Raw genomic sequence first — 26,593 nt, 5'->3', positions numbered from 1 at the left:
TAGTCTGGTCAATGCCTTTTGTGTATACATTTTAAATCATTCAGCAGAGAGAGAGAGGCACACTCCGAGTTCAACATTAACCTGCTATATTGAGGAAGTAGGAGAGGAAAGAGGAAGGAACAACCACTTTTAGACATCGTGATATAAAGGTGAACTGGAGCAATAGAAGCGGAATCCACAAAGAGGAGAACTGAAATGGGTTGGCTGGTAGAAGAAGAGGTTGGCTGTATTATTATTGCAACATTATCTATTGCAACTATAAGACAACGACGGGTCATGTCCGTTGTCCCTTCTCCCTTATGACTGCCTAGTTTCTCCTCATAACAGAGCTGCTGCCGTGGCATCATTGAGAGAAGCCGTTTAAGTGGCCACAATGTGTCACTTGGCCGCTCCTTCCTGCTCCCCGCCACAGCCAGCGGCTCTGTCCCTAGCAGGCAGACTGCAGGCGGGGTTTCATATGCAAATATGGCCTGAGTGGGCGGCAGCCTCGAGAAGAGTGCTCAGCAATGTGAGGAGCCACTCTGCCCCGCCCACCCAGGCCTGTTGCTAAGCAACCACCCCCACAGGAGGAGGAGGAGGTGAGGGAGGAGCCATGAATCCAACAACTGTTGCCTGATAGGCAGTGCTGTCCACCAGTGTGTTTGCAGGCAGCCGGCGTACCAGCCAGAGAGTAAGGGAAAAGTGTGTTTTGTGTGTGCCTGTGTGTGTCGGTACTTGTGTGCGCGTGTGTGTGTGTGTCCGTTTGTATTGGCAGTTGCAGTCTATTGGCGTAGGAAGATCCAGCCAGCCAGTGCAGTGTTTCTAAACAGGAGGACACCACCGGCTTTTCTCTCCGTCTCTCTCTCTGTCTCTGTCTCTGTCTCTCTCTCTGTCGCTCTCTCTGTCGCTCTCTCTGTCGCTCTCTCAGTCGCTCTCTCTTTCTCGGGACTGTTGCCTTTGGACTTCCCTGTGGACTATCCCCGCGCGGTAGAAGGTGCACCTGCTCTGGTGCTGTGTTTAGCGTGTGAGCGTGTGTGGCCGTAGGCGGCGGGACACTGCCTCTCGTGTACGGGGCGGTTGGATGAGTTCAGCTGACGAAGGCTTCGTTGCTGGAGCGTGGAGGCAGGGGAGCCATGGAGCCCCCCACCTACTAACACACGGGGTAAGAGGGAGAGGGGAGACTGCACCATGCTAACTGGGCTAACAAGGGGGAGCCGAGAGGGAGGGAGGGAGGCTGTGTGGGTGTGTGTGGGTGTGGGGGTGGATGTGGGGGTGGGTATGTGTGTGCGTGTGAACGTATTCATGTGGGTTAAACATGGAGGAAAGTCAGAAGTAGTGCATGATAGAACAAGCAGCATGTTAAATGAATGCAGTGAAGGTTGGTATGTATGCGTGCAATTTGTTATGTTTGTTTGATATATTTTTGCCTGCCTCACTCCCCTTGTATCCTTTCTCATTTTCACTCTCTGTCTATTTCACACCACAATCTCACACCATCTGTCTGATCGCATATATCTTCTACAGTCCTCTGCTCATCTCCCCTCTCTCTCTGTCTCTGTCTCTGTCTCTGTCTCTGTCTCTGTGTCTGTCTCTGTATCTGTCTCTGTCTCTGTGATCTCTCTACCTCGTCGTTTCTCGGCCCATGCGGACAGTTCTGTTTCGGTTCAACATCTCCCTGACGGTAATGGGATTAATTAGGAGCCCGGTTGGAGAGAGCAAGGCTGACATATAGTGTACCACCAGAGAATGACGCAGGGCATGTGAGGGGAGAGGCACTGAGACACGGAGAGCAAAGCAATGCTTGGGGAACCTGCTGAGGGCGAGATATATAGAGAGAGGGAGAGCAAACCGGCTAGTGTTGGTCTTCTTACAACAACTGGACTGAGGTGAGCGCACTATTCTCTGTGGCACTGGGCTATGCTTGCTTCTGACTGTGTTTGGTACAAATAGTGAATACAAATTCTGTGCTTTGACTATGCTTCTTATCGTGTCTGGAACATTGAAGGTGCAGATTGTACGAATAGACGAGGACAAATTTACTATTCGAAATATCTTTTCAGAATCTTTCAATTTCATATAGGATGATCTTTTGTGTGTGCGTGCGTGTGTGTGTGAGTGTCAATTTAAGTAAGTAAAGTAAAAACGGGGCTGTGACTGTGAACTGTGACTGAACCAGACGGAAACTTCAACCATTTATGGGAAGGATGACAACAAAGACTTGGATTGGTTGTATTACAGGACAGCACATTGTGAACAGCCACAATATTCTCATGGACTTTAAACTGGGTTTGTGTCCACCCTTCATCCTTATGTACATAAAACAGGTGCCATGGTGATGATGAGGAAACTCTGAGCTGGCTATTTCTGTAGCCCTATTTGTTTTCTAAGCGTTTCTTCCTGTACAATTTTCCAGTATAATACAATTATCTTGAGTGTAAAGACCAAGTTATGCTCTTTATTTCCAACTTTCCTCTTTTAAATGTTTGCAAAGAAAATTTATAATAGTAAAATAAAATAAAAAGCATACCCAGTCATTGTAATCTAGAAGCGAGTATGCCTAAATGTACATGCCCTTTTACATTTGTCCATGTTATGATTATTACTTTTATGCTGCAAGTTTAGCCCAGGAACAATACTATACAATGGTGTGTTCCCTTTTTGATAGTTAAAGCACAATGAAATGGTTAATTCTAAATAATATTTAGGTATTTTTTTGTCATCTGCACGTATTATTGAATCGATATCGAAGCAATTGGATCAATATCGAATCGAATTGAATGAACACCTAAAGAATCGAATTGAATTGAATTGTGAGGTACCTGGCAATACCCAGCCCTAATAATAAGATTAAGCTGCACTAGGTCTTTAAAAGGAAATAGACACTTCTATTTTTCCGCAACTGAACTTTAAGAGCATTCCTGCCTATTGTTAAACCTCAGTTTTTGTGTTTCCAGATTGGCCCGGGTCATTTGATATGGGTACCGTGTGGTGGATAAGTAGGTCTACAATAACTCGATTATCCGTGCTGAGCTGGTCTAGATGAATGAAGTATAATCCACAGCACTAGCAACTCTCGCACGCTGCTCGGTCCCTGTGCAACAGGTTGGTTCTCTAAATGATGGAAAGGAAATAAAAGGTTGAGTAGTTATTTTCATCGCACAATACTCATTATTAGTTTTTCTTTGATATGAGGGAATTCTCCCCAAGACAGAACATTTAGCACTGGGCCCATAGCAGTGGAAGCATGATTAGGACTGAACTGTGGGAGCCTTTTCTCAAGCCAGCGGGGTCAGGCAGCTGTAGTGGAACGGGGGTCAGACCACCTGCTGAGTGTCTGCCCCGACCGCGGCCGCCGCCACACTGCTCTCACCCACAGCCGGCCCACCCTCCAGCACGCACACAATGGAGCTGCTGACAAACACACAGGAGAGGGGGTGGGGGGGCTCGTCGGTTCAAGAGGACAACAGCGAAGCGTCGGTCGAGGCGAGAACATTGAGATTATTTGAATGGTCAGAAGTTGATTCCACACACAATCCTCGGGGAGTTTATGGGAGAGCATTGTCAAAAGGGTCTCTGTTGGGGTTAATGCTAATTCTATATGCATGGTTCCACATAATCTGATCATCTCAGCGATGGCAATAATGAGAGGAAATATCCTCATCTAAATAGATTGTGCATTTGTGACTCATGTGAGTTCTCTGCGGCTTCCTTGTTTTGGTAAGAAGCAGCAGGCTAAACGGTGTGGCTGGTTAAACACGATCAGTTGCTCCACACTCGTTGCTCATAGTTGGAACAGGTGGGTGAAACCTAAGGGACCAAGGGATTAACCAACACACATAACAATAACATGCATTCAATAACACGCAGGCAATCACGCATAGTCTGTGTTGGGCGTGACACTGTCAGCTAACAACTGCACTTAGTACAGGATTATCACACTCACGTGTTGTCTTTCTCTCTCATTTGCGTTCTCATGCGTACGCACACGCAAATATTTTTTTTATGTTTTTTTATATGTTTTTTTTTATCTTTCTAAGATAGTATCACAGTTGTATAGGATTACATTTCCCAAAGGATCACGCACACACAAACACATTGTAGCTGTTTTATTTTTCCAAATAGTATCAATTGCAGTGTCCCAAAATGGAAGGATCGCACACACACACACACGCGCACACGCACACGCACACGCACGCGCACACGCACACACAGTAAAGGTTAGATTACCTTTTTCATTAGATCCCCTGGCTGTCTGTGTGTTCTTACAAAGGAAGAAACTTAAGAAATACACCAATGGCAAAGTAACTCGCACAAACGCGCATGCTCACATTAAAAGGATGTATGTCTCTTGTGCTCCAACAGTTTGTGCGTATCATTATGTTCTCTGACACCAGCAACGGTTGGGCCTGTTCTTCATGGTTCTTGTCTTCCATTTAGAACTACATTTTACTGACCATTGCGTAAGTAAAACGAATGAACGCTGTGTGCGTTTGGACGTGGCTGTGGTGTGCGTTCCCTTTACAATGTTCCAAGTGTCTCCAGTACCCTTCTCCTCCCTACATTGTCCTCTGTTCCCGGACTACATTCCTTGTAACCCAAGCAGTTACCTGCTCCCCCAGGGCATTAGTTGGAGGCAAACCTCTGTGTGTGTGTGTGTGTGTGTGTGTGTGTGTGTGTGTGTGTGTGTGTGTGTGTGTGTGTGTGTGTGTGTGTGTGTGTGTGTGTGTGTGTGTGTGTGTGTTTCTATGTCTGCCTTACGGGTAAGATAGCATGGTGTGTGTGTGTGTGTCTGTCTTATTTGTGTGTACAGAATCCTGTTGGTTGGTACACCTGCGCTGAAGGGGTTTCAATGTGTGCCAGTGTGTTCCTTGGAGCTGAATGGAGAGGGAGGAGCGTGGAGGCTGAGGTTGTTCTCACACAGGGCAGTTTCAGTAGGGAGGCTGAATGTCCCTTGTGTTGGCAAAGCTCTCGTATCCACACTCTTGCCTCACAAAGTGACGATACACGATGAGTCATTAGTTCTTTGGTTGTGGTGTGTGTGTGTGTCTTTGATGTGTGTGTTGCGTCGGAAGAGTAGCTGGGTTTCCATAAGCAGGGATTTTTCACAGTAGCCTGACTGAATCAAAAATGAGGATGTAGTCAGACAGACAGACAAAACTGAGCAAAGTGGGAATAGTGTGGGGAGAAGAATGGATGATGTTAACCGATAGTAGAGACGAAGCAAGTGAGAAATGTCGAGGGGCGATGAACGGGATAATGCCTCGGAGTCAAGCCTATTACCTTGAGTGATGACATTATCTCTTCTTTTCTCCTGCTCCCTTTCTTTACTACACTCATGGTGTGTGTGTGTGTGTGTGTGTGTGTGTGTGTGTGTGTGTGTGTGTGTGTGTGTGTGTGTGTGTGTGTGTGTGTGTGTGTGTGTGTGTGTGTGTGTGTGTGTGTGTGGCGGGGAATTGCACTAGGGATTCAGCATCAAGTGAAAAAATTAACTTGAGCGAACCAAAGAATGAGTGGAATTCACGTTGTTGAATGAGGCAAATTTTTATCGTTGAATGTGGCAAATTCACATTGTTCAATGAGGTGAATTTGTGTCGTTGAATGAGGTGAGTTCTCGTCGTTGAATTTGAGTGAACCACATTCCGTTAGCCACAAACACACCGATAGTTTGGCACTATTTTCACTATTTTCTTAATGCCTAACTGACAGGTTGTCCTCATCATAGACGGCCCAGCCAGAAGCAGCGGCTGTATTATTGAGGCAGTGGCGTATTACAGATAGCCTAATAATCACAATATTTTTGTGTGCATGTAAATGCTAGTCACTGGAAGTAGCTAACAGAAAAGCAAATGCTAACCCACCAAACCTTCCTCCTGGACTTTTAATGAGGGATTTGGAAGTACACAACTCGTCTGAATCTGGGTAAGACGGGTAAATGCTAATGTACAGATATCTTGGCATATCCCTATATTTTTAATCAAACATGAACGAATGCTGAACACCAGCTCATTGGGCATGAGTCATCTTCAATCGCGTATCGGCTGTCTGCTCAAAGTTCCTGGGTGCAATGCTTTATTTATATTATATTTTATATTCATGAGAGCAATCTGAGAGCCTCTGCTTTGTTTCACTCTTCTGCCAAGTCATGGTGAGACCTACAGCCGGCTCCTTCTCTATCCTCCTAAACGTGAATCGATAGGGCCTTGAAATGCACGTCCGTCCACATAATGCTCTGCCCACAGCACATGGGCAGGTTAATGATTTGCTCAGCAGTAAAAGTGTATTGACCCTCTGCCCCTCAGACAGGCTAAGGCAGGGACAGGAGGGGGAAGGAGGGAGAGTCCCATTATCCGCCTTTCCAATATTGTTGTTGTTCAGGGTGATAAAATATGTGTCGGGACAGTCCCTTTTTTAGAACAATATAATGAGGTGTGTGTGTGGTGTGGGGGGGAGTATATGTACAAGCATTTGAATGAGTTTCCGAGCAGTTTATTTTTTCAAATTTGTCAAGTTCTCTGCAGTAGTTTAATATTGCTGTTGTTTTAACATTGTTCAAAAATTCTGTGTGCGTGTGAAGACTCTTTGGACATTTCCTGTTTTCTAAGAATACCTTCTGTGCCTCTGCAACAACTACATACTTTTTGGGGAATCAGTAGAGGAACTTAGCCCAAGAGAGTTTGGCTGGCAGGTACGGTGGCAACAGGCAAATAAATTCAAACAAATCTCTGTCTGTGTCTGTGTATGTGTCTTTGTCTGTGTTTCTGTGTTTGTATCACCCTCTCTCTGTATCTTTTTGTTTGTTACTCCAACAGACAAAAACATGAGCATGGTGAAAGCATACTTCCTGTTCCTGAAAAAGCAACAAACAAATTGTTTTGTGTTTCATTCTTTTTCGATGTTGTAATTTCTCAGTAATTGGGACATAACACACAACATATTGGTAAATATTTTGAGTTTCAACACTACAGAAAATCGTAATCAAAGAAAATTAATGTGTACATTTACAGTATTCATACAATGCATGATACAAAATTGATTGATAAACGTTTAATACAATATATGTAAGAAACTATTTATTAACACTATTATTGCACTATTAATACATGATACATTATAGTATGTACATTAACTCTATTAATACACTGTTAATACAATTCATGTTACACTAAGGACGTTAACAATGTAACTACACTACTCCAACAATATATTATTCACTATGAACATTTACTATATTATTGCTATATTGTTATAGAGAAACACCATTAAAACAATAGTTAATACACTATGTACATTTACACTATTAATGTACTATTACTACAATACATAATACACCATGTACATTTGATTACCTATAGATAGATAGTTATAGTGTGTGTGTGTGTGTGTGTGTGTGTGTGTGTGTGTGTGTGTGTGTGTGTGTGTGTGTGTGTGTGTGTGTGTGTGTGTGTGTGTGTGTGTGTGTGTTGCGTGCGTTACAGTGCAGAAGTGGTTTCAAGTAGGACAACAGCAAATGAAACTGTGATGATGTAAAGACTATAATGGAAAATACAGTTGAAAATACTCTTTGTTAGCTAATAATAGAAACGATAGAGATCACATTACCACCTATTTGGTGCCATATAAGTGTTAATTTGAGGAAAGGACACATTTCTGTGTTGCCTGAACCCTTTCTGCCCGGACACTTTGGGAAGGTCATCAGCTGTGATCTACGGCCAACGTCACTGCAGCCGATGCAAATAGTGCTTGGTGCCTGCGTAGACCGGCTCCTGTGTAAACACAGCAGAGGGTAGGGCCGAGAGAGTTCAACAGAACACACGGCTACTGTACATGAGCGGGTCACTGCACACACAGTGCACTGAACCACAGTACCAGCAAACATGCATCTACATTTAACATGCTTTAATTTTTTTTTATACTTATTTTTTTTATTGTTTACATTTTACAAACAAACAATTGAATGAGCAAAATTACGAGACTAAATTACGAGACAGAACAAAAAATGAAAAAAAAAATAATAATAATAATAATAATTCCAAGGAGAACAGTGACAAGCCCACCCACCCCCTACCCTCCTTCCCCGGGCCCAGACCCCCCGCTACGTGATCCTACTAAAAGACTCTTGAAGTTAACGTGTTGTGTTTATTTACTGTAAAGGATCTACATCTGAAGGTCAACAGTAAACACATGTTCAGAAGAAGAATATATTATCTTGTCGGATTTTGTACCCGCCTCTGTCTTTATTGTACATATTGTACGATAAAGTAACGGCGACTACATAATTGTTTTCATTATTCTCAACCTCCCGCTGTTATCATCCGCCCTTCACTGCATATTGAGTTGTGTGTATGTGACGAGTTTGTGACGTATGAGAATTCTAGGGTGTTCTAGGGTGTTGCGCTATAAGTCTGGTTTGCCGTTTTTAAGTATTGCCACCTACTAATCCACTTCAGATAGAAAACACATTGTTTAGAACAGGAGAGGAACAACCTAGAAGAGATTGCCTCAAACGAAGTGTCTTGAGGTGGCAGGTAGAGCCCGACCGATACTGGATATAAGGAGTTGGGTGTGTGTGTGTGTGTGTGTGTGTGTGTGTGTGTGTGTGTGTGTGTGTGTGTGTGTGTGTGTGTGTGTGTGTGTGTGTGTGTGTGTGTGTGTGTGTGTGTGTTTTAGCGGGACAGTGGGTGTGGGTTTTCCACGCCACCAAGTTGAACAGTTGACCACACAACACACAGAGCAGTTCAGAGTCAAGGTGATTTATTTACAGTGCATATAAAAACCACCAGGGCGGTAAAAGGGTCATCCACCTCTGTTAAGGTACAATCCGTATCCCTACTCCGACCAATTGTACTTCCATCGGTCTCTCTCTCGTCGGCAGTGGTACAGTACTCCCAGAAGGTCCCACAGTTGCTCTATGTAGTTGGCTAGCCCTGGCTCTGGTTCTCCCATGTGGTAGCCTGCTCTTTAACCCTTTAACCCCAAGCACTCCTGCATAACTATCCTCAGGCTGACATCGTTACAGGGAGGAAGTCCATGTAAGGCTTGGGGGGTGGAGCTAGCAGGTTGCCAGATACACTGCTCCCCTCACTCCTCCCTGCCGTCTGCCACTATATATATATATATATATATATATATATATATATATATATATATATAGTGGTATCGTGGAGGTAGAGCAGCTCCTTGGGATTTACTGCTCACCCTCCAGCAACATGGCATTAAAACCATGAGCTAAAGGAACCAAAAACCTGTAGTATGGGGAGGAGCTACTTAATTTCAGACAGAACATGATGTCAAACTGTTATTGTTGGGAGTGTTTACGTGGATGTGCTCAGTTAAAGCATTTAGAGTTTCAACAACGACGTGAGAGGATTTATAAAGAGCTCAATACATTCATAAATCGACACCTTGTCATATTGGCGCATATCGGCAAACCTATACGCCGATACGTGATATCTGTGATTGGCCAATATCGGCCGATAAAATTGGCCAGCCTATATATCACCAGGGCTCTAGTGGCAAGGTGTATAAATTGAGAGGAACAGACGGCAGCAAACAAACCACTTGTACTACACAGCCAACAACACCTCAGAGGGCAACCGTCTAGCTGTGCTTGTGCTTTTAGGAGCCAACATCACAGAGCACGGTGTTGTCTGGGATGCCAGTCATTACACCAAGGGATTCCCTTGAAACCAGCAGCGGTCTCCACTCTGAGGTCGAGCGAACCTGTAATTGCACAGCACCTAAACATGAAAATGCATGATTACATACAAACTTTGGATGGGTGCACATGAACGCACAAATGTATGCACTCTTCTTTTAAACAACTGGTAATGAACACAGACACGTCCTGCACACACACACACACACGTTGTTTGCATGCTCGTCAGAGCAACTCATGAGTGTCAGGCACACCTCAAAGTGATTCCTTACATCTTTCTCTCTCGCTCTCTCACTTGAAGCTGATGCTGTTCTGTTGTTCAGATGGCTTGTCACCTTGTCAGGTGACATCCTATGACTACACCATTGAGTGTATGTCAAGTGGAAAGTTAAAGAGAGAAAACGTGTCTAGGTTTTGAAGGTGCGTTTGGTTGTTTTGTTATGTTTGCCGGATATATTTATGCCCGCCCAATCCCCCTCATTTCCTTTCTCATTTTCACTTTCTCGCCACAATCTCACTCTCTCTCTTTCTTCTTTCTCTCGCTCTCTCTCTCTCTCTCTCTCTCTCTCTCTCTCGCTCTCTCTCTCTCTCTCTTTCTCTCTCTCTCTCTCTCTCTCTCTCTCTCTCTCTCTCTCTCTCTCTCTCTCTCTCTCTCTCTCTCTCTCTCTCTCTCTCTCTCTCTCTCTCTCTCTCTCTCTCTCTCTCTTTCTCTCTCTCTCTCTCTCTCTCTCTCTCTCTCTCTTTCTCTCTCTCTCTCTCTCTCTCTCTCTCTCTCTCTCTCTCTCTCTCATTCTCTCGCTCGCTGTCGAAGCTGGTGGAGGATGCTGTTCTGTTCAGATTGTCAGATGACATGACTACATCCTATGACTACAACGTTGCGTGTAAGTCTGTGCCGGTGCACAGTCAAATTCAAAGAGGTTGAAACTAGAGCTGGCCGATAATCATAATTCAAATGAATGGTTTAGGACGATTTTTTAAAAAATAAAATAGTTTATTGAAAATAATAAAGGAATGACATTTTTTTTAAAAAATATACATATTTGTTATTCATAGATTATTTTTGGGCAGAATCCCCCAGCACTACTTGAAACAGACTAATTGAAAAAAGCACAACTTCATTGTATGCTGTGGTTGGAAGAATATGGTAATAATCATGTAAAGATCACTCAAAAAAACCTGTTCATTTTACTGGTAGGGAGCAATTTAGAGCAAGTTCTCAAATTGGACCGTACTTTAGGTCTGTCTCCCCCTAATCTCTCCTCCTCCGATTTCCCCCCCCCGTTTCCCCCTGTTCTCCTCATCTCCCCTTTCCCCGCTGTGTCTTCCAGCTGTTTGGTCAGTCTGAGTTAAGGTCATATTCTGCTTGCGTCAGGCTGCATTGATATTGTTTTAATGGAAGGCAATATGGAGCCTGACTTGAGGTATCTACTCTCTGAGTTCACGACCTGCTTTGTCCTGCTGCTTGGTTGTTTGTTACTGTGAGCCTTCATGATCATTGCTATCCCTCCTCCCCTTCCTCTTGGACAGTGCGGTGAGGAGTCGCGGGCGCGTCCCATCATCATGTGCACGCGGGCCAGTGCTGACACCACCACAGAGGGTCGGCTCTGCTCCCGGGACGAGGAGGAGCTGGAGGAGGAGAGGGAGTCGGACAGGGACAGCGCGGTGGGGAGCACCCAGGGGTCAGACAGCTCCGAGGGGCCGGCCCGGCCGGGGGACAAGGAGGACTCCCTGGGGGAGCTCTTCATCCCCACGCACAAGTGAGTCAGGGGCTCTGCAGGGGGCCGAGGCGCTGCTTCTGTCTTAGATAAACACCAACATAGCAGGACGTTATCAAGTAGAAATGAAAATAAAATAAATTTGATTAAATGATTAACAAATATGTAGACTCATTCATATGGCAATGAAAGTGATATTAATCAAGTTAATCAAATATATCTCAGTACCATGCTGAAACTCTGACAGAATGATTTAAATACAGGAACAGAACATTTGAAATGTTTTGATATTTGGGTTGTTCTTGTGTTTGTGTCTTCTTTCAGGCGAGGCAACACCAGCACCTCAGTGACCTCTGACCTGTCGACCCGGTCCTCTGCCTCTCTGTACGAGGAGCAGTTTGAGGACTACGGCGTGGGGGAAGAGCCAGACTACACTCCCAGCAGCCCCAGCGCTGAAGACGAGAGCCGCACCCACATCTACTCCGACCTGGGATCCTCTGTCCCTTCCAGGTGGGAGAGAGAGGGAAAGAGACACGCACGCACTGGGTTTCAAAGCAATATACTCTGAATATTTCGCTATTGATTGAATTATGAACACAATGTTTCTTGGTTTTTGTCATTTTCGAGTATGGAGGTGTACACAAGCAAAGATGTGATTATGGCTTTGAGAATGTGGAGGCGAGAGAAGTGGCCAGACAAACTCGATAACATGCTGACTGCTAACATTTACACTGTATTCATCTGAGAGAGAAAGAGCGAGAGAGAGAGAGATGGCTTTAGTACTTAGTTAGTTAACTTAGTTGAATAGTAAGCTCTTTAAGACCATTAAGCTGGACCTCTAACATTTATAAAACTAGACCTTAAGAGTCTGAAACTGCATTCCTATTAATACGGCCAATAGGTGAGCTCCAGTTACACGAGCGCACTTGGGTTCCAACCGCCCAGCCGAGGCGGTTCTCTCTGTGTTCTTTCTAAGTCCTGTGTGGTTGGTATGCAGAGCAGGGACGCGATGCAGTCAGGCCATTCCAGGGAGACGAGGAGAGCTAATCCTCTTACACATGGTTTCGCTAATGAATATGTATGGGGCTCTCTAGGCCTGAAACCCCTCCTGACGAAGAGTCAGGATAAACAGCAGGATCTAATGAGTTTAAAGCTCACTCACTGGGGGCCTGGACCTCGTTCCGTGGGTTATTGTCACCGAGATGCTGGAGGTTTTGCTGCTTCAGTTTACCCTTGGGAAAATGCTTGAGGTTAACTATATAGGTACTATAGGCCAATAGTACCTGAGATCTTAAGCAATGTATCCTAATAGGTGAATTCATGTTTTCTTATTTGTGTTGTGTGTCTGTGATGGTATGGTTGCGTCATTATTTTTGTGCGGCTATGTTTTATGTGTACAGTGCGGGCCAAACTCCTCGCAAGGTGCGTCACCTGTGCCCGGGAGACCAGATGGACGTCTACTGCTCCCAGTGCTGCAAGAAGGTCAACCTGCTGAACGACCTGGATGCAAGGCTGAAGAACCTAAAATCCAACAGGTACAAACCATACACACTGGCATGCATGTGTGTACACACTTGAATGCATGTGTGTACACACATGTTTGTATCTGTGTGCAAACATGCATGTATGTGGTACACACTTGCATGTAGACTATGCTGTATTTGACACAGACAGGACGACAGTTTTTATACAGGGCATACGGTTTTACTTTATTTGAGGTGTTGGATAAGGTCAACCTGGATGCTAACCCTAACCCAATAAATCCAGGGTGTTATCTAACGTCTAGATTTGAATCTAGCGCGTCAGTCCTCTGACAGCTTTAACCATTGTCAGAGCCGACTATTCTTAGCCGTGTTATCCATGCTGGTCGGCAATAGAGAAGCTCACTCTCTCCCACACACACATGCTTAACAATATGTACCTCAGTATCCACTTTATGTAACAGTACTATACCAGAATTTTTCTAAATTGGACGCGTAAAAAAAAAAGACACTCTGCTATATTGCAGCGAAATTATCTCCATCCATTTAAAAAGAAATAAAAGAAAGGTAGTGTTTATATTAACTCTCTTGGGTGTGTGTGTTTATTGGACTACAAAATAAATATCTAATCAATACTGGGCTCTGACAAAACAGATTTTATTTGAATCCGAAATGAAACTATAGTGCAATATTATGGTTGTCTGTTAATCATAGAAACCCCTACCTTAACCACATTTTAAACTGTAGCTTACGTGGACTTCCTTTCACAGAATTCATGTTCAGAAACATGTCAGCATGAGAGAAGAACAGAATACGTAGGATGACTTGTATCACCCAGGAGACGGTGGGACAGAGTTTCCCCCTGAGGTAGCAGAGCTGTTGGACCAAACCGAGTCGCACTGATCACACCTCGTTCCCTTAGGAATGAAGCAAAGTGGTTTGAAAAGTACAGAAAAAAGGTATAGGAAGATGAAGCTAGAGTTAGTAGAAGCAGACTATGAAAAGGAAAAGGAACTTGTGGACGGATTCTGTTATTACATTGCAAGATATATAGACATTGCCATCAGAGTGCTGCTCCAGGAATGTGTTTGGTTGCAGTTAAACATGTCTCGAGTATTTTACCTGCTATTAGGTCATTTACTTAAATGATGATAATTTCTTTGTTTTTTTGTCTATTGTAGCCCCAATCGGAAAATCTCCAGCACTGCCTTTGGAAGGTATGTTGGTATGTGTGCGTGTATGTTGTGTGTAGTGTGTAGTGTGTAGTGTCTGTCTGTGTGTGTGTGTGTGTGTGTGTGTGTGTATGTGTGTGTGTGTGTGTGTGTGTGTGTGTGAGAGAGAGTGTGAGTGTGTGTGTGCCATGTGATTGTATAATTTTCTACTTAATCCTCACTTACGCCCACACTGTTACACAAACAGATGACATACACACAGTTGTTATAAGGAACAGTAAGCAGTACTGTGATCAAACTTTGAGTTAATTAGTCCTGACTCATTTGTTATTAGGATTCAGGTACGCCCACTGTTTTTTGGCTTACCTGTTGATATAGCTAGCAGCATTTTATAGTCAGCCAATCCCTTTTATGCATTGAGTTGTTTTGTTGCTTTAAGAGTATGTGCTGCTCTGTGTATTAAATTAGTCTTTGGACCGGTTACCATGACAACTACCATCCTAAACCCACGAACCCATAGATACGGGTTGAGACGATGTTATAAAAAGTTAGAAGATTGAAGTGTCCCTAAACCATAGGACCCATAGATACTGGTTGAGACGCTGTTGTACTATTGCATTAACGAGAGTCTCCATGTTGGCTGTTATCCATCATGGGCAGTGTCCTACTTTTCCCCCTCTCTGGGCGTGAGTTATTGGGACAGAATGGAAACAGTGTAGCTACCGGAGCAGATGTATGTATTCTTTGGAGGCGAATCTCTCCTCTGTGTACCTAGGTCAACCTAGTCTACTGGCTAGTCAGGCTATATTGACCAGCCCTTCCTCTTGTGCTCGCCACTCGCATCTCTTTCTGTCTAGTCTCTTCCTCTTCCTTCTTCTCCTCCTCCTCCCCTTGTCTCTCAACATCTCTCTCTGCTCTGTCTTTGTCCCTGCTGGTCATTCATCTCCATAATGAACTGGAGAATGTTAGGTCATTTCATCTATCAGAGAGAGAACAAGGTTGTATGTAGGGCTGGGAGAAACATGGAGTCCGCCGGCAAACGCGGCGCAGAGAAGCTTGTATGTAAGCAGAAGACAAATGGCTCCACAGTTCGGAAATGTTTTGGGTACAAGGTGTCTGACGAATGACAGAATCTGTTTTTTGTAGAGAGTGCTTAAAATCTGTCGCAACTAAAGGGTTGAGTACCTACGACGACCTCTTCCATCACTTGCAGCAGCTGCCTCGACATTAATTATTTTTTATTCAGATAAAGGCAGTACAGCAATTGTACCAAATTGATTCCGGACTCCCGGACACCCGCTGGAGGGTCCGGCGGGTGTCCGCTCCGGAGGAGCTCAGCTCCGGCCGGTGTCGCTCCATGTCGCCATTCAATTCTGTGCTTCAGATTGATGACGAAGTGGAAGAACCAGAGACGTTGGAGAATAATATAATTGATAATATAATTATTATTAATGCATAATAAGATTCATAATATTCCGGAGGCGCACCCAGCTTTTGGCCGTGATATTATATATAATATTGTAATGTTCTCAAATACGAGGCGGAGGCAGTGTCTAGTCCACGGTTTATTCAACCATCAAACTGTATTCAATTCCGAACGGTAGGAATAGTATATAATATGTGAATCAAAAATAAAAAAGATCTTAAAAAAATGAGTGCCTGAACTTCTTTTTTATTGGTAACATAATTCTAACATAGCAGTATTTTACTTACATATTGGAACAAATAAAGAAATCAAATTACTGCAATATTATGAGTATTATTATTAGCATTTTGTACAACAACCTTTTGACATAAAGTGCAGGAAGAAGAACTTTTTTGTAACTACACAACATATTTGAAAACAATATTTAATAATAACATCAAATAACTGTATAGGAACGAGGTAATGTGTGTTGTGCAGGGCAAAAAGCATATGGATATTTTCCAAATAAAATTCTATTCACATGCCCCTGCCAGTCGCAGAGTCCTAAATATTGCCACTTCAGCAGGGGCAGGTTGTAGTGCAGGAAGCACAGCTTTTCAGCATTCTCTCCCTTGAGGGAGCCGCACTGCCAATCGTATTGAACACCCTCTCACTTGGCACAGAGGAAGGTGGACAGCAAAGGTATCTCCTGGCCAGGCCCGACAGTCCCTTGAAGCGGAAACCGTTGCTCTTCCACCACTCCAGTGGGTTCCCCTTTTTCCGGTCTATGACAGGCTCCCTCATATATCGTTCCAGCTCTTCATTGATCTCCTCTGGTTCCTCTTCCTGAGTGGTTGAAGCGCAATTACATTTCTAGTAAAAAAAAATTAAAAAAAATTATAAAAGCAGACGTTGATTTTTTTCAAAAAGGCTATAATCGGCCGATTAAATCGGCTGGCCGATGAATCGGTCGGGCCCTAATCGAGATATGACTTTTGGTCCATATCGCCCAGCCCTAGTTCTATGGATGTCCCATTTCAGTGCGAGTGTGTGCTTAAATGTCCTCTGGGTTGGGTTAATGTGTTACCATATGTTGTGTGTATGAGTACAAATGCTTGGTTTGAGTGCGTACAAGCAGCAGCCCTCTTTCCCGAGCGTGCATGTGCCTTACAGCAGTGTAGAACACACACACACACACATATCATATTTTTTCCCACCTCTGTGTATTCCCACTGCTGCTGTTCCCCTTCCTGAACCGATATTAATCTGTGTGTGTGTGTGTGTGTGTGTGTGTGTGTGTGTGTGTGTGTGTGTGTGTGTGTGTGTGTGTGTGTGTGTGTGTGTGTGTGTGTGTGTGTGTGTGTGTGTGTGTGTTGAGCAGGCAGCTGCTCCAACACAGCAACTTGAGCAGTAGCCACGGCAGCACAGAAGACTTGTTCAGGGATAGCATTGACTCCTGTGATTTGGACATCAATGAGAAGGTAAGTGTGTGTGTGTTCTCCTAACTTGGTGAAGTAGTGAGTATTCTAAATGATGACCAGCCTGTTGGATATCTCATAAGCGAAATAAACTACCACCAACCACCATGTATATCCTGAACTATGTCGTTTTTTGGACTGCATGGATCATTGACAGTGCACATTCTTCATTGTTTTGGAAAATTGTAGGACCATTTACAGTGTAGGTGTCTCGCTGTTTGTTTGTGGATCTGTCAATCCGTCTGTCTGACTCCCTGTTTGTGTCGCACTCTCTTGCTCTCCGGCCTCCAGGTGGGTTTCCTTGAGAAGAAGGTGGCAGAGCTGGAGAATGACAGTCTGCTGAGCGCCGATCTCAAGTCCAAACTCAAACAGGAGAACACACAGCTGGTACACAGGTACAGGAAGACCACTGATCCTCGGGATCTCTGCCATAGGAAGTTAACTAGGGGCTACTTTGTACTGAAGACCTATCCATGGACATGAACTGAAAATGCTCAAACAGCTCAAATAGCATCTGAGGAAGGATGTTATCAGGATGTTTTAGGGCAGCCTGATCATCATGTTCGGTCGCAACAAGTTTAAAAACAAGAGAACAAGACTAAATGGGTTTAGTTTGTGTAAGCTCAAATTTGTTCTTCTTTATCCTTGGGGTTTTGTGAGTTGTCCCACTTAAGGCTCTTGAGGTTGGAGAGTTTGATCAAATGATATTTGAATGTGGATCTGTGAGTCATCTAATTAGCTATGGGAAAACAGTAGTTGACTGCTCTTGTCTGCAGGCTTCAGTACTGCAACAGATACTTTAGCAATTAGCCACGATAGGAATTGGTTCACAGATGCTCCATTACATGGTGATTTTTGAACAGCTGGGAGGCGTTGTATAAGTGTCGGTGTACCCACTGTTTTAGCTGGAATTCGAAAACTGAGATTTTTTTTGTTCCATGTTACAACCAACTGCAATTTTGTGAAACTTTTCTATTGCTGTCGTTGTGGATAAGCGTTATAATTAACCCTCAGTTGGACACAGGACATTCAAATAAACCGCTGCTCAGATGAAGCTCCACACATCTACACACACATCTTGGCGTTATACTGTAGGGGTCTGATAAGCTTTACCCTTTCTCAGAGGCCACATTGAATCACTGCCCAAACAGAGCTCTATACATCCACACACACCCCGCTGTCCCATGGTCGTGACGTTGAAGAGTATACTTGCAGGCACTTCGGCATCCTGAAAAGGCCGTTACTTGCGTTCAAAGCAGAGTGGCATGTTCAGGTAGTGTTTTGGAGAAACTGTCAAACACATTTTACTCTTGTTTTGACTTAATATCTTCCTTATTTCTGTGATAAAAAGGCATAGATGACGATGTTGACGATCATATATGAGTTTAAAGTTTAAAGCAAAAATAAAATCGATTTTTGTGTTCAGTCCCTCTTTAATTCCCCCCCTCGCTTTTCACAATATAGTTCCTCAAGTCAGATAAATGGTAGCGAAGCAGCACAGGCTAGCATTCTTTGAGATTGATGGTGCATTATTACTGGCATCGAATTGTTATGCGGTCACCGGTATGTTCTAATATGTGAGTATGCGGGAATGGCAAAATCTGAATCAAGGACCGGAATTATTGATTTTATAAACGTGCGTATATAATATCGTGGAGTAACATTCTGATGTTCCTCCAAATGGATTGAGCAAACCCTAAACACAGAGACTAGCAGTGAAGGTGGTGGTGCCGCGTCCCGACCTCTGGTCTCTCCCTGTGTGTGGGGTCAGGGTGAACGAGCTAGAGGAGCAGCTGAAGGATCAGGAGGCGCAGGCAGAGCTCAACATGGAGGAGGAGGGGAGGCGCCACCGGGAGGCCTTCAGCAAGATGGAGAGGGACACCAACACACACATAGAGCTGCTGAATAACCGGTGAGGTGGACGCACACACACACACACACACACACACACACACACACACACACACACACACACACACATAAACATTAGCACCCTACTCCAAACCAAACATTGTCAAGGACATACACATACTTTCTCTCCCTCTCTCTAGATCTCTCTCTCTTTCTCTCCAGATCCCTTTCTCTTCCTCCCTAGATCTCTCTCTCTTTTTGTCTCTCAGCCCAGCAGATAAAACCATTAGCGTACTATTCAAATCATTCGAAGAGTATATTTCACTAGAAATCAACAAAGACATTTTTGAAGTTGTTTTGTATTTCATTATATTTCAACAATGTTGCGGTAGTTAAGGACAGACCCGGTGGTCGATGAAGAGTCCCAGGGTCTGTGTTGACCTTGGAGCTCAGCTGTGTGTGCGAGTTGCAGCTAACCTCTCCTCCTCTCCACAGAGTCCAGCAGCTGGAGGAGGAGAACAGCCACATGTCCAGTGGCATGTGTCGGCTCAAGAGCCAGACGGAGAAACTGGACGAGGTCAGCATTCTTTAAAAAGCCTCCTCTAGTTTTCTATCGTTCCTTGTTAATATTTTTCAGCAGTTGTCTCTTTCTCAATTTTTCTCTTTCTCTCTTGCTGGGCCTCAGACAAAACGGAATTCATTTGAATAATTGAATCCTACGGTTGTCTTGCTCTTGTCATGTTCTGTCTTCATATCCTGACATTGCAATATATTTTAGCGATTTAGAAACCTCTTCTCAGTGGTAACATGCATTACTTCAGGCTGTGAGGCTGCTTAATTCTCAGAGCCTCTTCTTCTATTATTCTTACAATGCCAACATCTCAACACAGCATCTTAAAGAACACACTTTATAGTTTGTGGTGTAAAAGACTGCAATCATGGGAACTGCACGCACAATCTTTACAAAGGAACGCTTAATACAAGTTGGTGTGTGTGTGTGTGTGTGTGTGTGTGTGTGTGTGTGTGTGTGTGTGTGTGTGTGTGTGTGTGTGTGTGTGTGTGTGTGTGTGTGTGTGTGTGTGTCCTCAGGAGAAGCAGCGGATGACAGACAAGCTGGAGGACACCAGCCTGCGTCTGAAGGATGAGATGGACCTGTACAGGAAGATGATGGACAAGCTGAGGCAGAACAGACACCAGTTCCAGAAGGAGAAGGAGGCCATGCAGGAGGTAGCAGCACCGCTAATCTGCATCCGTTTTGCTGTCCATTTTTCCATTTACTTTTCATTCAAAGAGATGTGGATAGTTGGATTATTATGGTTCAGAAATTCAGTGCTTTATTAATCCCGAAGGACCTTGTTTGTCAAAAAGAGTCTGCTCAAGAAAGAAAATAATACAAAAGGATTACAGAAATAACATATGGTAAACAAATATGATGTTCATAAAGATGTCCATAATGTATCAGTGTACGATGATGCAACAATAGGCTAAATCAGTAAGTAAAGGAGAACAAGAGATGAAGCTGAAAAGCCAGCCCACTTCTTACATCACCCTGTGTGCAAAGGCCAAGTAACATTTCCATGGGCCGTGCACACGAGGTGATGCTAGAAGTGGGCTGGCTTTTTATCTCCATGTGCAACCTGGTGTGAGATGGGATGCTGTGTGAAGCCTCACCTCCTCTGTGCGGTTCCCCGGGGTGTGTGTGCAGCTGATCGAGGACCTGCGGCGGGAGCTGGAGCACCTGCAGCTGTACCAGCTGGAGACGGAGAGGCCCGGCGGGCGTGGCTCCGCCTCCGGCCTGGTCGACTTCACCAGCCGGACCCGCGAGGTGGAGCTGGAGCACGAGGTCAAGAGGCTGAAGCAGGTACAGAGGAGCACCCGTATCAAAGGCCGTCGTACAAGCTGTGCTGCGTCGGAGCCAGACACAGGAATTGTTTCAAAGGGGACATATTATACAACCAGGTGTGAGTTTGATTAGCCGTCACAAGCCGTTCTGAAAATCTGCCTCTTCTGACATCACAAGTGGGCGTGTCCGGATAGATGAGCAACGTTTGCCACAGTCCTCTGGGTATGCTGGTAGACTGATCTATCCAGCACACATCTTGGTGGAAACGTCCACTTGTGATGTCAGAAGAGGCAGATATCAAAAACGGCTTGTAACGGCTAATCACGCTCACACCTGGTGGTTTAATGGGACGGCTTTAACCTCTGAGTGAGGTGATATCCTTGTTCTGTATCAGTCACGGGGGTCAAACTGCATCACACAATAACTTTCATTTCATCACAAAGTGGCATTTCTTAAATGCCTTGCAGAACATCCTGCCCCTATTTACCCCAAAGGATTTGCCAAGAAATATGCAGCGAAGAGGCCACACCAGTTGAAAGTACCAACAGTTCACAGGCAGACATGCTCAATTAATAAGGGTGTCAGCCTATGCACTGTTCAACCCTCTGTCTGTGGGTCTGTCTTTATCTTTCTATCTTACCTTGTACCCTTCTATGAATAGGATGTTCTTTTGCCCTGATTTCATCTTGGGTTAGTGTTGGTTCCCTATCTCTTACTTTGGTTCTGCTGTTCAACAGCATTTGCGTTGCAACTATTGCATATCTGGAGGTCGGCAATAGCAGCTTTAATGTTATTACTGAGTCTCTGAAGGGCACTAACTGTGACCTGGCGCAGAGTAAACTCCCCAGATAAATGAGATAAGAGTTGATAGTGTTTTTATAAAATTACCCTTTCAGGTAGAAGACATGTAGCAGAACCACTTGTTAAGTGGTTCCGGTTAAAGTCTAACCTTTCCACTATCACAGCCACCATATACAACCCTGTGTTTCGTAGCAGATCTCCTTTAGCTAGCTAGTCTTTGGAAATTGTTACGGCACCCTGGGATACATTTCAACTCTAACCTAATTATAAGTTTAAATTCAACACCCGTGTATATATATATATATTAATATCAGCATAAGTGTGTTGAAAAAAAGTCCTATGAAAGTTAAGATCAGGGTAATTGTGTAGTTACTCAGGCGGACTTTCATGTGTTGGTGCGGCCAAGTACTGAGTGCTGCGGTGCTGACAGCGCAGGAATCAGCACAATCTTTCTCTGGATTAGGTCGATTGGCCCCGTGTTTCTGTGCGGCTGCTGCAGCCAGGCCTGTCCAGTCGAGCACTGAAAGCCAGGGCACGGGGCTGATGGCACTGATTCCTCTGTATCAGTCTGTGAGGCAATGTGGAATTATCACTCTGCTTCCAGCCATCCTCTTTCTCTCACCCTTACTCTCCCTCTCTTGTTCACCCTCGCTCTCGTTGTCATTCTCTCATTCTCTCTTTTTTTCTCTCTCTCTGCCTCGCTCTGCCTCTCACGTTCTCTCTCTCTTGTTCTCTCTATTAGTTCTCTCTGTCTCTCATTTATTTTATACTTCTCTCACTCTCCCGACTCCTTTCTCTTATCTCTCACTCCAGTCATGCGTGCAGCCCTGCTGTGGTGTGGTGTGCTGTGCCCGGTCTCACAATTGAAACTACATTCCGGTTTTGTTTGTAATTGTGTGTTGATTTTGGTTTGGTCGGCCCTGGTGTTCTGCATTTAATGCCAGCACGTGGGGGGGGGGGGTGTGTGTGTGTGTGTGTGTGTGTGTGTGTGTGTGTGTGTGTGTGTGTGTGTGTGTGTGTGTGTGTGTGTGTGTGTGTGTGTGTGTGTGTGTGTGTGTGTGTGTGTGTGTGTGTGTGTGTGTGTGTGTCCCAGGGCTTTCTCAACACTGAATTCCAGCATCTGACTTTGGCCAGGGCTTGGCTCCTCACTGGCCCGATGGTAAAAGTAGAAACACAGTTCCATGTGACCTCTGAACTCATGATTAACCACTAATAAAGGGAACAAAGTGTGAAGTTGCCCATAGAAGCTAAGGTTCAGAGGGACGCCCCCCATAGGCTAGGTAAGGGGGGTGTCAGATGAGCTGACCATTTGTCAGTGGGTATAAAGGGCAACTTCACGCTGAGTGGAGGTGGAGACGGGTGAAGGCGAGCGGAGCTGTGCTGTAACCCCACATAACACTTTGTTCCATCCTGTAGGTGTTGCCATAATAGATGTCTGTCGCTAAGGTGCCGACCAGAGTGTTTGTGTTGTCCTGTGTGTTTCTGGGTGCATGTGCGACTGTGGCTTGGGTAGTGTCATTTCAGGCATGGAGAAAACCAGTGAACTGCGCAAATATGATAGTCTCATAGTCTATAGATAGATATTAATAAAGCCCTTTTTATCTCCTCTTCCATCTCTCGCTCTTGCTCTTTCTCTCTCTCTCCCCCCCCCCCCCCCCATTGTAGGAGAACCAGAGGCTGAGGGAGCAGAGTGAGGAGTTAAACGGACAGCTCCTCAGCCTGAGTCTCTTTGAGGCCAAGAGTCTGTTTGCATCACAGAGCAAGGCCCAGTCCCTCGCTGCTGAGATCGACAACGCATCCAGAGACCAGGTAGACGCAGGCTGCTTTTCATTCTGTTTGTGTGATACTAGCCTGAGACTGGGATGGGCAGAATGTGTGCAGGGACGCCTGTACGCCTGTATTTCTAGGTCATGTCTCAGCAGGCCATTGCCCTAGAAATGTGAAGGTCGTTGGAAAGACATGCATTTATAGCACGGACTATACTATGAGATCTCCCAATTCATGGTCTCTATAGTCATCCAGCTCTATAATTGTGATACCAGAATATATCATATGGAAGCTAGAAACCCCATGACTAGGGAACGACTGCTAACCGTAGCTGGCACACGCTGCTGATGAACCCTGATGTTATTACGGTAAATGGTTCATTGATAAAAGGTGAAAGTAAGATATTCCCCGGTCCTCTTTCCCCAGCTCATAAAGGCCATAAAGGAACAGGAGGACATCAACTTCCGTCTGCGGCAGTACATGGACAAGATCATTCTGTCCATCCTGGACCACAACCCCTCCATCTTGGAGATCAAGAAGTAGCAGCCTCTCACCTGGGCTGAGGAATCACCCGGTGACGGGTTGCTAGGATACTCGTCATTCCACTTGTAGAATGAACAGACACGGCAATCCTTTGGGAGGTCTCTTTAGGGATTTTAAGGAACTGGAGTTTTTCCCAGTGAACTGTAGAAGAGAAAAGATTGAAATAGACACGTGTCGCCCTCTGCTGTTGAAGGTGGGAAAAGAAGAAAATGCCTGTGTGTTTTATACCGGTATTTCGGAAAAGGTATTGACAAGGGGGATTTCTCCACTTAGCAATAGGAGCGGGCCAGTTTCATACGCTGACAAACTGTCTTAATACTGTGACTCATCAATACTTGCACCTGCTCTTTCTATTTCTATCAAAATCATTCTCTGCAGTTGGCAATAACCTATTAGCCTAGATCTCATAACATAATACTGGATAATTTTGTTCTGTGAAATATCCTTATCTCGAAACACGAGGGCTGGCTTGACAGCTGGAACAACCTAACAAACATGTTTTATGAGGAACATAGAAGGCAGTGAATTATCGACAAATGAAAGATCATCACATTGAGATAGCCGATCAGTTAGGAGGTAGCGTGACCCCCTAGCTGACCTCCCACATGTGACCTTCAGGTGATCTCCGGAGGACAGACTAGGTAGGTTGATCAAGGATGCCGATAGGTACGTGATTTATAGAAGGAAATAAAAAATATTGAGAAAGGAGATGAAAACAATGGGATGGGGTGAGTTCAGAGAAATGCACAAGAAAAATCAGGGTGGAGGTAGATGGATTAGTGTCTTAAAGTCTTGCTTTGTTTTTGTTTTCCTGTTGTTTTTTGAGTGTCTTCCAGAAGCTTCTATAGGCTCTTGCGCTATCAATCAACTGAAAGGGTGAATTGAGTTTTGGCTAAGACCTCAGGGTTCTTTGCTTAGAATTTACTGTTCTTAACTAAGAACCTGGTGTTCCTAGCTTAGAACTTACTGTTCTTAACTAAGAACCTGGTGTTCTTAGCTTAGAACTTAGTGTTCTTTGCTAAAAAATTGGTGTTAGCCAACCGGAAATGTGGGTAAACAGACACACAAACAGTCACTTTAAGAAGGGGAGATGCACCACAGAAGGCGTCTTGGCGCTGTTGGGGGGAAGTGGTGGTCACATTGTATGCTGTAAAGCAAGCGAGTCACAAAACACGTGTGCAGGGGGTGTTTTGACATGAATGTAATGGGAGTTAATGATCTTAAATTCCACAGATTTCAGTGATTTAGTCCTCTTGATATTGAGGCTTCTCAGTAGCCAGGGTAACGTTGGTCAAGCAATTGATAGCGACATACTTGATTAAATGTGATTTGTTAATATAGAATACGGTACTATAAGGATAATGTGTGTATTGGTCGTTTTTTAGGGTGAAAGACTGGAATTACCAACATTACTGTAGGCTACACTGGAAGGATATAGTAGGGTTTACCATGGGGTTTCATAATACTGTAAATACCATGAATGTAATCACCTGATATTTCACCTTCTGGGGTCATTTAACAAGATTTCACATTTCTGCTTTAGTATAAGGATACAGTATTGTATAGAGAGATTAGAGTATTACAGCGCATTGTTAAAAAAAAAAAGAGGGAAAACTACTGTATTAATTGTTTTGCTTACTTGCACAAAAAAGCAGTTTGTGTTCTTTTGCATGGTTCGCCCCTTTTTCTGTCTGTGCCTTTGGAAGACACATTTCAACAAAATGTTGCTATTGCATAACATGTGTTTTAAGTCTGCACCTGGCTTATTTCATGACTTGTAAATGTTGTACATAAGTAGTGAAGATTTGTATTAACGTGCCACTCACTTCTCTTTCTTAGATGACGATATGAAACCTATTTTATACTGTTTGGTCAAGGAAGAGTTTGTGATATCCTATTGCTAGTTAAAAGAGCCGTATGGCGAATGCTTTGTGAGGCAAAGCTGATTTAGCAGTTTGGGAAAATGTTGTTGTAACAAATGATTTGGGACTGCAGTGTAATTTTTGTTAACTTGTTGTTTTTTTTTACTTTGTAATAGTTGCAATTCAGGCGACTTTCACTTGAATATTCTTTGATATGGTCAGCAACTGTCTTCCTAACTTAAATAAAGAATAAAGAGCAATATAACTTATTTATCATTCAGCCGGCTCCTGTCCTTTCTGGAGCTACAGCAGTGACATCTGGCCTTGAGTCATATGTTGGTGTATCATTGCTTAATAACAGAGGCGGGAAGATCGGGAGTTTTCCCGGTGGGCCGGTCACTCCGCCCTGCTTTATATGTGTTCATCGTTGTATTCTGTGCTTTATCAATGTGTTTTTTATTACTTTTTTAACATTAATTTAGATTTAACAATTATTTGTATTGATCACTAACGTAAACATCAAATATTTCTTATCAGGTGACCCTGTCTACTGCTAACTTAAAACTGGAAATACATTATCACTTATCGATTGTCTTTTATATCTCTATCCTTTGAATTCTGTTTGGGAATTGGCTCTTACATTGTTTGAGGTTGGCGCCGCCTAGTGGAACTATTCTGCCCTTCCGCAAAGATTCAGAGATCACACGGAAGGTAAGTAGGCAGAAGCTTCTATCTTTTTTGATTTTGAGTTAGCGTTTTAAATTAATCTGGAGTTGAAGTTAAACGCTATCAATCCGTTTAATTTCCATACGTATATGTTGCGAGACAACACTTAAACCCGGGAAAACAGTGTCATTTGCTAATCAATAACATTATGTTTAGCTGAGCTTTTTCGGGCTCAGGGGTGGAGGGGATGTGTGATGCTACTACTGCTTTGTGTGGGGTGCGGGTAACTGACCTTTAAGACAATGACTGCCTTTCATAAAATGATACATTATATTTTTCAACAGTATTTGTTCATGATTGTCTTCCATTAACACT

At 44.0% G+C, this 26,593-nt stretch overlaps 1 protein-coding gene across 4 annotated transcripts; it reads left to right on the top strand.

Moving 5' to 3' along the window:
• Positions 1-599: 599 nt before the first annotated feature.
• rab11fip4b (RAB11 family interacting protein 4 (class II) b) lies at positions 600-25,832 on the top strand. 4 transcript variants are annotated; one of them, XM_030351359.1, is made up of 13 exons: positions 600-670; positions 11,162-11,391; positions 11,674-11,859; positions 12,750-12,884; positions 14,012-14,047; positions 16,789-16,888; positions 17,177-17,280; positions 18,657-18,797; positions 19,232-19,313; positions 19,826-19,963; positions 20,442-20,597; positions 23,046-23,189; positions 23,574-25,832. In XM_030351359.1, the coding sequence occupies exons 2-13, from the start codon at positions 11,195-11,197 to the stop codon at positions 23,688-23,690; spliced, it is 1,536 nt and encodes a 511-aa protein (XP_030207219.1). In that variant the 5' UTR covers positions 600-670; positions 11,162-11,194; the 3' UTR covers positions 23,691-25,832. The 4 variants fall into 4 exon arrangements, with proteins under 4 accessions (XP_030207219.1, XP_030207216.1, XP_030207218.1 ...); XM_030351356.1 differs by having other exon boundaries at positions 622-1,141; XM_030351358.1 differs by lacking the exon at positions 600-670 and adding an exon at positions 1,328-1,357.
• Positions 25,833-26,593: the final 761 nt, after the last annotated feature.

This window comes from Gadus morhua, chromosome 3 (genome assembly GCF_902167405.1).
Source record: "Gadus morhua chromosome 3, gadMor3.0, whole genome shotgun sequence".
Classification (NCBI taxonomy): domain Eukaryota; kingdom Metazoa; phylum Chordata; class Actinopteri; order Gadiformes; family Gadidae; genus Gadus; species Gadus morhua.
Note: the sequence above shows the minus strand (reverse complement) of the source record. Positions and strands in the feature narration are given on the sequence as shown.

Coding starts and splice junctions, on each gene's coding strand:
- rab11fip4b (XM_030351356.1), top strand. CDS start 1,061: ATGAGTTCAGCTGACGAAGGCTTCGTTGCTGGAGCGTGGAGGCAGGGG. Junction 1,142..11,161: donor CCCACCTACTAACACACGGG/GTAAGAGGGAGA, acceptor CCTCTTGGACAG/TGCGGTGAGGAGTCGCGGGC. Junction 12,885..14,011: donor AAGAACCTAAAATCCAACAG/GTACAAACCATA, acceptor TGTCTATTGTAG/CCCCAATCGGAAAATCTCCA.